Raw genomic sequence first — 12773 nt, 5'->3', positions numbered from 1 at the left:
AAATGATAACGGTTATATTTTGAAATAATAAAAAAAATGTCATCAGTAGTGTATAGAATAAATTCAACACTATAAGTTGTAAAACTAGTGTTTTCTAGTGATCTCTTAATTGGTTTCCGTACCTATATTTCATATAATATTTAACTGTTTATTCTGTTAATATTAAATATGTTAGTTCAATATTCTAATTTAATTGTATAATTTTCTAAAACATTTTATAATCTTCACTTTAAACCAACGTACAGCATTCGCGGCAGACTGTACCTGCATTATGGGGAACCCGAGCGCAGCAGCGATGGGCTTCCAGTCTTCCCATGAACACTGTGGTTCTGTTCGTGCCCCAGCAAGAGGCTTGGGTGGTGGAAAGGATGGGACGCTTTCACCGAATCCTGGAACCAGTGAGTTTATCATCAAACATCAGTTCATCTTCAGTGAGTCTAGTTCATGTCTAGCCATTAAACTAATGCTATTTTCCACTTTTAGGGTCTAAATTTCTTAATTCCAATCCTGGACAGAATTAGATATGTTCAGAGCCTCAAAGAGATCGTTATAGATGTACCAGAGCAGTCAGCTGTTAGTCTTGGTAAGTCAAAGCCAATAAGATCATTTTTACTTCTTCCTTTTTGAATTTTTCAAATGTGAGAACTTAACCAGGGATGCTGATTTCCACAATTTTCTATGATAACTTAATGTTTTAATGAATAATCAATTGCATGATTAATTTTATTAGATTGTAATACTTCCCGATATGCGACAAATGTGTTTTAATCTGTTGACACCTTTTGAAAAAAGTTTGGAATGGATTATGGATATAATAATTATATACATTAATCATGATGATATTGATAATTTATAATTAACCATTGATAAGGTGTATCAATATAAAGGAACAAATGATTGATCATCGATTAATCAATGATGCCTCAAGTATGACCTGTTTTTTTGCTTTCAGACAATGTGACTCTGCAGATAGATGGAGTTTTATACCTCAGGATTCTTGACCCTTTTAAGGTAAGTTTGAAGTTTTTTGTTGCCCAAATACAGCATGTTTGGCTTTCCTCTTCTAATGTGTTGTTATCTGCAGGCCTCTTATGGAGTGGAGGATCCGGAATATGCCGTCACTCAGCTGGCACAGACTACAATGAGATCAGAGCTGGGAAAACTCACCCTGGACAAAGTGTTTAGGGTATGAATAAAACCGACACCTTCTCAGCGACTAAAACAAAACTTTATTACTGTCCCACAGGCTTAAAGTTGGCATGAAATAGAAGTTGGGATTGGATTTTTACATTTTACTTTACATTCATTACATTTTAGTGCATACTCGCACTAGGAGACTATGCCGAAGAGCGATGGTGCACCCTTTCCTCTCCCCTCACAGTCTGCACTCACACTGCATCTTTACCTTTCGTTTCTGAGCACACTTCTGTATTTAATGATGCAACTGTTCAGTTTAACAGAAGAGAAGCGCTCTCACTCAGTAAAGTGGAGATTGCTTTAGTTGTATTGTTTCATATTATTTTAAGTCATTTGGGATGAATACTTTACAAATACTTTATTTTACCCTAGTGTAAGTCCTAAGTCTCCAAACAAAGACAGAGAAAAACATTAAAGGCACACAGTATGTACTTTTCACCACTAGAGGGTGTGCATTCACAACAAACAAAGGCATAGTTTGATGACGTCGTGACCTTGTGAAATCATAGGACTCGTTAACTTCAATACAACCTAAGGCACTCCTACAGAAATCATGTTTTTGGAAGACCTTAACTATTGAGAACTTATCATGGTAGTATGTAGCAGAGTAAGGCTGAAATCATGAACTTTTTTCCCTTGTTATTTATATAACAAATCGAAAATAGAGAATGCGTGATGTCATTAGAATGGCAACACAATCCATATCATTAGTTAAAATTGCCTATTTCTTTGGATTTGAACATTCTTAGAAACATTTGGGATAATGCAAGTAAAAAAGTTAGTAAATATATAACACTGTGGTTTTTTGAAATGTTAACAAAAAATGTTAAATAAAAAATTATTAACAAATAAAATAAATAAATATATATATATATATATATATATATATATATATATATATATATATATACAGGGGTGATAGCGTTCCGGCACCACGCCGGATTTCCGGCGTACTGTGGCTGCGGGGAAAAAAATCAGGTTCACGGATATTGATCTGTCATTTCTCTAGATTCACATAATTCACTCACTGCTACTGATTAATTGTGTAATTTAGAGAGCTTTATAAATTATAACAGATCTTTGTGAGATCTATATGAACTAAGATTAGTGACGCTTTTTAGTGATAATAAGAGGAGCGTGCTTTGCACTTTCCAGGCTATAATCCATTCAGAATTTGTATGAAACTTTCGTTTTCGGCACATATACGCTGATATGTTTTGGGAATGACATCTGCATATTTACGCTGGGTTTATTCTCGAAATAACGGTGAAGAAATAGACGGGACAAAAATATATTTCCCTCTTCTCCTTAAACAACTTAGTGTTTCAGCTATGAAAGAGTTCAGTTTTGTATGTAGCCTAATGGCAAAGTGTTAATATTTAGTTTCGTTTTTTATTCGGCTTATTTAGAAAAACGTTTGGAGCATTTTTTATTCGTTAAAAATAAGTTTTTTTTTTAACGAACAGCGCCCAGCGGAAGACCATCATTGTCTGTTTGATCAGTTTGCCTTCTCAGATCATCACGACTTGCCTAAAATAAAAGATATAAAACAGTTCAAGTATAAAACAATGGTAGCTTAAACGTTAAAGAATGTGTGCTATTAGGCGCATAGTTTGCTTATAAAAAGCTTGCAGGACATCGAGGCGCCAGAGCAATCACTTGCATTTTTTCAGTGGGAGCAATTTAAAGTTATCCGTCATTTTTGCTCACAAAGTACGAGTAATACATCAAAAAACGTTACAGCGTTTTTATAAAATAAAGAAAACCAAAATTATGCGCTTTCTGTCGTCTGGTTTTTGAACAGGAGCGCTTAACAAAATGAAGCAAAATGTATATGCCTCACAGACATAATAAATATATTTATAGAAAGCTTTAAATTATTACTTAACGAAATAAAACAAATCGAAAACAAAAAAACTCCTTCATGTAATCCGTAAAGATGAATTTCTAAAGGCGAGTCCAAGAGGAGATTGCCAGTCAGGATCTTTGCGACACTGACTCAGAATAGGTTTATTCATAAATAATTAAGATATGTCCTTACTCTTTCCTCGACACATTCATTGTTATTTGTTTTTGCCGGTGCTTGGGGCGAGTTTTAGCTTATTGTGTGCGCTTGAACGCGGATTCACAGTAGCAGTTTTAACATGGAGTGACACGACATCTGACGTACAGATGACACTGGCACATGCCACTGTAGTGACACTTCCGGTGGCATGTCCGTTTTTCCACTGTCTTGTGTCACTCGCTAGTGGCATGTGTAGTGACCTGTGTCACTCAGAGTGTCGCGCTGCATGTCACTGCAGTGACATCGACACCCGGCGAAGCTTATGACATTAATTAACACGAGCAAAACCATATTTAATCATTAAGCGACATTTAACCTAATTTATCGCGTCGCAAGTTAGTTTATTTGCTGAGCTACTCCACGATGTTTTAATTTAAACGCATTTATTTTATGTATTCGTAGTCATACTTCCGTACGTAATATAGTCATTTGACAGTACATGTCAGTCAAATTTATTGTGGCATGCTTATGTATGGGAGGGGTTACACTTATCTGTTGTACTGTATATTATTACATCCTGGCAGTTTCTTTGTTCCCTACAATATGGACTTCTCTATGTTTTTAATTCATTCATTTATTTTATTATTTAACTTATTTTCATTTTAAGGTATTTTAAATAATATCCTTTAAAAAGTTATAATAAAATGCATGTTGAAAACTCATAACATATATGCATGTAAGATAACAGGTGTCATTTGCCTAATGATTTTTAAATATTAAAGCAAAGAGACTTATAAGATTAATGTGCTTATAACGTGCTTATACGGACACCTACTGGCACATGTCACAAGATCACTGACACTGGCATGTGTCACTGACATTACTGGCATGTGTCTAAAAAGAGCCACTTGACAATAATGATGATCAGGGTTACACATAGCCTGTAAATATATTTGGGCCCAGGGGCCCACAAGTTATGTGTTAAAAGTGCGTTGCATACATAGTACCCCCACCCCTACTCACCTCAGGGGCAAGGAAAAAAAGTTCAGGCTCAGGAATTTTTTCCACTATCAGCCCTGTATATATATATATATATATATATATATATATATATATATATATATATATATATATATATATATATATATATATTTACAGTTTTAGCATCTCTTAGCAAAACAGAACTGTTTCTTTCCTAAATTTGTTGTAAAACAAATCATCTGAGTCAAAATTTAAATTATCATTTTATAAAGACCTCTTTTCGGAAATCATATACGCTTTAGAGAAAGCACTCAGTTTAAATGACTAATTATTTTGCAACCACTAGTAATGCTTCCATCTTGCCTCCTTAAAGAAAAAGTGTAAGGATGCAACTTAATTTTGTTCATGGTGATTTGATTGGATGGTTGAATGTTTGTGGTTTGCTATTGGTCAACTCCCATCAGTAAAAAAAATATTTAGGCACAAAATATGGAGGCACACAGATAAATCAATAACAGTAAACAAAAATGTTCCATGGATAGTAATGGAATGGTGACTGAATAATTTTTTGTCCTTCAACAGGAAAGAGAGTCACTGAATTCCAATATTGTGCATTCAATAAACCAGGCGTCAGATGAATGGGGGATTCGATGTCTACGATATGAGATTAAAGACATTCACGTTCCTCCACGAGTAAAAGAATCTATGCAAATGCAGGTATGATTATCTGTTCTTCAGTGTAATACCATCAAACAGTAAAACTACATTGACCGCTGCGAATCATACAACTGATCCTATGTGTCTGATGTTCAGGTTGAGGCCGAGCGAAGGAAGAGAGCCACTGTTCTGGAGTCGGAGGGAACCAGAGAATCAGCCATCAATGTGGCAGAGGGTCGCAAACAGGCTCAGATCCTGGCATCTGAGGGAGAGAAGGCTGAACAGATTAATAAAGCTGCAGGTGTTTGTTTTTTTTTGTCTCGCATCTGGGGTTTGGAAAAATCATTTGCAATAGGATAAAAATATTGTTGTTGATATTAAAGTCACGTCTGAAAACATAATGACCTCAAATTTTAAACTAGATAACTTTAGATAACATTTGTTATTGAATAAAATAAATATATATAAAAATATAAACTAATAAGAAATAAAATAACATAATTTGTTACATTTAATAATTTAATAATTATATTCTGTATATAAATAGTATTTATTACAAACAAATAGTCCCAGACCATTTATATAAACAGTGTTTAATTGTTTTTAGTGTGCTTTCTTAATACTTTTATTTATAAATATGTATATGTAAATATAAAGTGTGTGTGTGTGTGTGTGTGTATACTATACACACACACACACACACATATATAAATATATATTTATATATATATGTATATGTATATATTTGTGTGTGTGTGTATATATATATATATATATATATATATATATATATATATATATATATATATATATATATATATATGTATGTATGTATGTATGTATGTATGTATGTATGTGTATATATATGTATATATATATATATATATATATGTATGTATGTATATATATATATATATATATATATATATATATATATATATATATATATATGTATGTATGTATATGTGTATATATATGTATGTATGTGTGTGTGTATATGTAGTATGTATGTATTCCTCAAAAAGTATTGTCTGTGTACGTTAGTGAATTATTATTAATTAGCTATATTTGTGGGTGTGTAAATGCATGTGCATGAGTTTACTCTCAAAACAGAGAAAAAAAGAATAACTATTATGAATTATTTCTGTGTACAGGTGAAGCAAATGCTGTCTTGGCTAAAGCTGAAGCAAAGGCCAAAGCTATTCGGCTGCTGTCTGAAGCTCTTACTCAACAGGTACATCTGATTCACTGTTTTAAGAGCCTTCAGAAGAACCCACTCCACCACACCTTATCTAAGAGAAGAGTAGGGCTGCACGATATTGGAAAAATCTGACATTGCGATATGGATATAAATTCACCAGATTATTTAAATAGGTCTACTTAGAAGGACTTCATTAATTTACAGTTGAAGTCAGAATTATTAGCCCCCCTGTTTATTTTTTCAATTTCTGTGTTACAAAGGTGTTATTTTTTTTCAACACCTTTATAAACATAATAGTTTCAATAACTCATTTCTAATAACTGATTTATTTTGTCTTTGTCATGATGATAGTAAATAATATTTGACTAGATATTTTTCAAGACACTTCTATACAGCTTAAAGTGACATTTAAAGGCTTAACTAGGTTAATCAGTATAACTAGGCAGGTTAGTGTAACTAGGCAAGTTATAGACTATATCAAAAAAATATAGGGCTAATAATTCTGTCCTTAAAATAATGTTAAAAGACTGGTTGTATTCTGGCAAAAATAAAACAAGAAATAATAAAACAAGAAAAAATATCATCAGTCTTATGCCGTAGTCACACTGAGGGCCCTAACATACACCCGGCGCATTGTTGCACAAAGTGTGACGCAACAGTTGTTTGCTAGTTTCAGTTTGGCACAAGAGTTGTTTTGACGTTTTGCTCCACGCTGTTTAAATAGCAAATGCATTTGCGCTCAAATGTGCGCCCATAGGCATTCTGGTCTAAAAAAGGAGGCGTGTTGAGGCGCATTGCTGGCGTGTTGCTGTTTTGAGAAACTATAATAGATTCTTCAATAGACCAGAACAAAGCCAGTCTAAAGTCCAGCGCAGAGCGCGTTAGATGTGCGCCTCACTTACACATTGTTTAATACAAACAGAATTTACAGCAATACGCAAATATCTTTACATATGAAAAATAATTAATGTTAAGGATACATATATATATATATATAGGATATAATAAGGATATATATATATATATTAGGGATGTGCGGAGCAGCCGGTATTTGTATTTGTATTTGTTGAGGGGGGAAAAGTATTTGTATTTGTATTCGAGTAAAATTCTAAATGGCGCAAAAATATATATTTTTTCTATTACACTTCTAATTTACGTTATATTGAAAGTATTGTTTAATTATACCCATTATATAAATTATAGATATGCAATATTGGCTGTTGTTTTTGAACATGTGACAAGAAATGTCATTGAAAATATAATAACATAGAAGCCATTATCTCATCCATAGTTAAACCAACAACTAATAAAATACCATTGTGAATATTATGAACCCCACCACCACCGTTCTTGTTGAAGGACACTGAATAGACAGAATAAAAACAAATAATACTTCAAAAAACTGTTCTTCTTCTGAAAGAACTTCTTTCCAATGCACAAAATTCCAAAAACTAAAATTAACTAAATAAATCTAAATAAAACCCTGCCTGGGAGATCTGGCAGAACAAAAGTATTCTATATAATACTAAAAGATACAGCCCTGCTATTGTCATCTGCCTGCCACAAAACAGACACAAAGTTTTTTTTTTTTTATGTTTGAAACTGACTTGCTGGGGCAGAATGTGGCTGTGTTGATGGTTTGGTGCTTGTGGAGGATTTAGCAGAACATAGCTGGACTGATTGAGGGGATTGATGCTTGTGGGGGGTTCACAGACAGTATCAGGAGAGGATGCTTTTAGTGCATGTGATAATACATTACATAGAAGGTTGCGCGGTGGCACAGTGAGTAGCACTGTCGCCTCACAGCAAGAAGGTTGCTGGTTCGAGCCCTGACTGGGTTCTCCCCATGTTGGCGTGGGTTTCCTCCGGGTGCTCCGGTTTCCACCACAGTCCAAACACATGCAATACAGGTGAACTGGGTAAGCTAAATTGTCCCTATTGTATGTGTGTGAAAGAGAGAGTATGGATGTTTCCCAGTGCTGGGTAGCAGCTGGAAGGGCAGCCACAGCGTAAAACATATGCTGGATAAATTGGTGGTTCATTCCACTGTGGCAACCCCAGATTGATAAAGGGACTTAGCCGAAAAGAAATGAATGAATGATTATGGATAGAAGATGTTGACAGATGTTTAATATCTCTGCCTCTGCTGATTTCACTTTTGCACACATTATACAGTATCACTTTGTTTTATCTGCAGCACCACTGACTGTAAAATGCTTCCACACAGAACCTGAATGTTTTTTTTTCTTTTGACTGGTGGAGGACCAAGAAATGGCTCAGCAGCAGTCTCATTTTTTCATAGTGCCCAAATGTATTTGAGGAGTTTTAAGTTTATAAAAAGTGACGGGAAGCTATGCTAAGGTTAACTAGCCTATAGCATATATCTTGCTGTCTGCAAAAGACAGTAATGTAGACGTACCATATAACTCCCATAGGTGCATACTATTCGACGCAACTGCACAAGCATCGTTTTAACCTTTATAAACAAACGTTAACGTTACTCTGTCAACAGTCTATTGTCTAAATTACCGTGCTAATAGAGCTAACGTTGCGTAAACAGAGCACCCGATTGCAGACGTCAGACGTCCGATCAAACTCCGCTTCAACTTCGCTACAAGTTTATAAACTGCCTTTGGAACCCAATTAAGGTACAAAAATCTATTTAACAAAAATAATGATGCAGTGAAGTATTTTTTTTCGCTCAGCCGAGCCTTCTGTCTGTTGCTGTGGAGAAGCGCCCTCCGACTTCTGACTGAGCGTCTCTCTCTCTCTCTCTCTCTCTCTCTCTCTCTCTCTCTCTCTCTCACTCTCTCTCTCACTCACTCACTCACTCACGCGGGCATGCACTATGGTCTCATGAGGAAACGCTGCTTTTTGATATAGTGTTTTTCTTGCTCCCGAATACAAATAATTTTTCAAGTATTTGTTCGAATTAAGTATTCGTAAAAACACGCTATTCGTGCCTTTCCGAATACCGTATTCGGGTTCGGCTCCACCCTTAATATATGTATATTAAGAAGCGATTGGTCCATGTTTTAAATTTCTGTCCAGGGAGGTCATGTTTTACATGGGTTTTCCAATGCAGTGAACTGCAAAACTTGCCGCACGACCTTGCGTTTTCGGTGTGACGCATTCGCGTGTGTATGAATGCTTCTTTGGAAGAAAAGTGCAGTTTGACCACAGCTATACTGTTGAAATTTCCTTGCTGTTAAACATCATTTGGGAAATATTTTAAAAAGAAAAAAAAAATTCGAGGGGATTTAATAATTCTTATTTTAACTGTAGATGGACTGGTTGGATTCAGTATTCAAGAACAAAAACTGAACGATCAAATGTGAATTAACATGATCCTCATTGTATAAATAGTTTTGCGATGTGACTATTGTGGAAACACAAATTGTGATATTGATGCTCAAACGATATTTTGTTTAGCCCTAGAGGAGAGGATTAAATCGGTTCTTTTGTGTAACTGATAATCAATGATCAAGCTTACGTTCTATATCTGTGTCTGTACAGAACGGAAATGCTGCAGCATCTTTAAGTGTAGCTGAACAGTACGTCTCTGCTTTTTCCAAACTGGCCAAAGAGAGCAACACCATCTTACTGCCCTCAAACACAGGAGACATCAGTAGCATGGTCACTCAGGTATGGCTGGACACACATATGCACTTCATTTTGTACACCTCACTGAGACTTGGTTAGACCCTCTTTTGCATTCAGAACTGCCTCATTCTACTTAGTATCGATTCAACAATGTGCTGGAAAATTTTCTCAGAGCTTTTGGTCTCATTTATATGATATAATACTGTCATGCAGGGGTTTGAGATTGGTTGCTGTGCATCTGTTGTTTCAGCATATCCCAAAGGTGCTTTGTTGGATTGGGATCTGGTAACTGTGGATACTATTTTTGGGGACAACAAGTTTAAATTATGACCCTAACATCCAAATTTAGAAGCTAAAATCAAGACTTGTCAGTGCAGGCAAGTTTTCAAAGGTGTAGTATGTTGGATAGACTACCTAGTGATTAATTTAGGTATTGCAGTCCAAATTCAAAATATCGGAGTGTGTTTTTTTCATCCTGCCCCGAGCATGCCTGATGATCTAGCCTCAAACTAACCAAAGAAGCTGATGTTTATGTTAGAAATATTTTAATCTTGTAGATTTTTATTGATCCGAAGTTACATTTTTGGCTATGTCTGCATACATTGAGGGAGCCTTCATGACTAAAATGAAATATGCTGTGTTTTCCACCAAGGCAACCCAGGCCGTTGAAATATAATTGGATAAAGTGGTATTGGTCTAGTTATAAAGACCAAAACAGAGATGGACGTTCTGAGACGGAACGCACATTTTTAGGAGAATATCTGACTTTAGCATTGTTTTTCAAATAAAAAAAGAATTTTCACTTGGCATGTTTATTAAATATCTGTGAGCATATTATGGTATTTTCGTAAGTTAGAATATTCAAAAACTTACATAACAGCAACTTTAACAATCTTTTCATTTAACATTTAAAAAAAAAATATCTTTTCATGGGGAATATAGCCTCAGTTTGCTTTTCTCAGGTGACAGCAGTGTCACTGGCATTTTCTTCTGCTTCTATGTTTAATGTCGTGTTTAGAGGAGTTCTTCTGCAGACCTCAGTTGTATTGAATAGCTATTTGAACCAGTCAGCACATTATTCCCTGACCTTTTACATTGATGAGACAATTTCAACCACTGAACTAATGATCACTGGATATTTTCTATATTCTTTAGCCAGTTCTCTAAAAACACTAGAGATGTGTGAAAATCCCAGCTAATCAGCAATTTGTGGACCAATCAAATAGCTTTAGATACAATGCCAAATTTAACATCAGTTAAATCATTTTTCTCCACCATTTTAATGCTCATTTTGACCCTGTCATGTGATTGGCTGATTAGATATTTGCATTATTGAGCACTTGTGTAGGTGAACTTAATAAAGTTAGTTATACAATCATAATAATAATAAAAGCCATTTTACATGTACTGCACATCTAATTATACTCCTTCATTTTCAGGCCATGACGATTTACGGGAGTTTATCGAAGAATCAAACCCACAACCCAGCAGTCACCACCATGACCCCTGACACGTTGGAAGAAAATACAGCATCTGAAATGGAAACTGGACACAAATAACTGGAATATAATCGAGTTGTTGGATTAAAGTGATGAAATTATACTCTTTTTTTTTTTTTTTTTTTTTTTCCTTTTTTTTTTTCTGTTCCTCATGGTAGAGAACTCGCATGAGAAAATGGAAATGCTAAATCCCCGAAGCACTGATGATCTGGAGTTACTACACATGACAGATTTTATCCTGCTTTGTTTTGTTTGTGTGTTATAATAAATATGTGACACTTTTTCTCCTGACCTAATGTTTGTATGAAAGCTCATTTGTCTTTATTTAAAGCTTTCTTCTATTTATGTTTTCAACAATGACAATAATAAACATCCAGAGCAGCTTCAAATGATTGAATTGGTGAACTGCTCAATTCTGCTATGTTGTATAGTTAGATTAAACAAATATATTTTATGGACCTAAAACCATATATTATTGATAGAGATGTATAAAATACAGATCACAAAGCAATCATTTTCAGATCAAGCAGCCTAGTTGGTCAATTCAATTTAAATTTTTGAGGTCAACTTGAATTTTTTACATAACCTGCACAAAAAAGTTAACCAGTAAGGAAAATTTTTTCACCTTTTCACCATAGGACACAATAATTGTGACTCAGAATTCTGACTTGTTTTGTACATAATTGTGATAAACTATTGATCCATATGTGTTCATGACAGGCTAAATCAGATCTCAAACTCTTACCTCATGGCTAAAAAAGGGTTTCTTCCGGCAGCTATCTCTCTGCAAGTTTTACATGGTCGCCCACTGAAGCTGAGCAGGGCTGCACCCGGTCAGTGCCTGGATGGTGGACCACTTAGGAAAGTTAGGTTGCTGCCAGAAGTAGTGTTAGTGAGGCCAGCAGGGGGCGATCAACCTGTGGTTTGTGTAGGTCCTCATGCTCCAGTATAGTGACGGGGACTCTGTACTGCTCAGTGAGTGCTGTCTTTCAGATGAGATGTTAAACCGAGGTCCTGACTCTTTGTGGTCGTTAAAAATCTCAGGATGTCCTTCAAAAATAGAGTAAGAAAATAAAATAAAACCTTGCAGACATTAAAGGTGCAGTAGCTGATTGTCTCCAAAACATTTTTACTTGTGCTGGTTGAAAGTCTCTTCACAGTCCAATAGTAATGATTAAAGTAAATGATCTAAATGTATTTATATGTATTTTTATATTCTGGGTGAGGCATAAAACTAAAAAATGTTTATCCAATTAAATAGAGTCGCACTGACATCTCTCATAATTATGATAAGTAACTCTAACTGTCAGTCAACAAATGCAGATTTGGGCTCTTGCTCATCTCTGGCCACGCATATCCGCCATTAGCGTGTGCATGCCTGCCGCGCGTGCACCCCTAGATGAGCGACACGTGCACGCGAGACTGTCAGTTGCGGCAAAATCAAATAATGAATTGAAACTTTTTAAACTCCAGAATCCGTGTTGGAGTTTCTTTTGCACGCTGGAGGTAGGACAACACCACACCATGGCTGAAGAATTTTTGTTATGAGGTATGTTCTGTTTTAAAACCATATAGTCGCACAGAGCTGTAGAGTTGTGTTATGGATGGGTTCTATGCACATGACGTGTTG

General features: G+C 35.3%; 1 protein-coding gene across 1 annotated transcript in view; it reads left to right on the top strand.

Moving 5' to 3' along the window:
• Positions 1-11532, top strand: part of stoml2 (stomatin (EPB72)-like 2) — a 12104-nt gene extending 572 nt beyond the window's left edge. The window contains 9 exon segments of the mRNA NM_201031.1: positions 246-398; positions 484-583; positions 953-1011; positions 1085-1186; positions 4766-4900; positions 4997-5141; positions 5995-6074; positions 9558-9686; positions 11084-11532. Of these exon segments, the coding sequence (NP_957325.1) occupies positions 246-398; positions 484-583; positions 953-1011; positions 1085-1186; positions 4766-4900; positions 4997-5141; positions 5995-6074; positions 9558-9686; positions 11084-11203 (1023 nt within the window). The 3' untranslated portion in view covers positions 11204-11532.
• The last annotated feature ends 1241 nt before the right edge of the window (positions 11533-12773 follow it).

Source organism: Danio rerio, chromosome 10 (genome assembly GCF_049306965.1).
Source record: "Danio rerio strain Tuebingen ecotype United States chromosome 10, GRCz12tu, whole genome shotgun sequence".
Lineage (NCBI taxonomy): Eukaryota > Metazoa > Chordata > Actinopteri > Cypriniformes > Danionidae > Danio > Danio rerio.
Note: the sequence above shows the minus strand (reverse complement) of the source record. Positions and strands in the feature narration are given on the sequence as shown.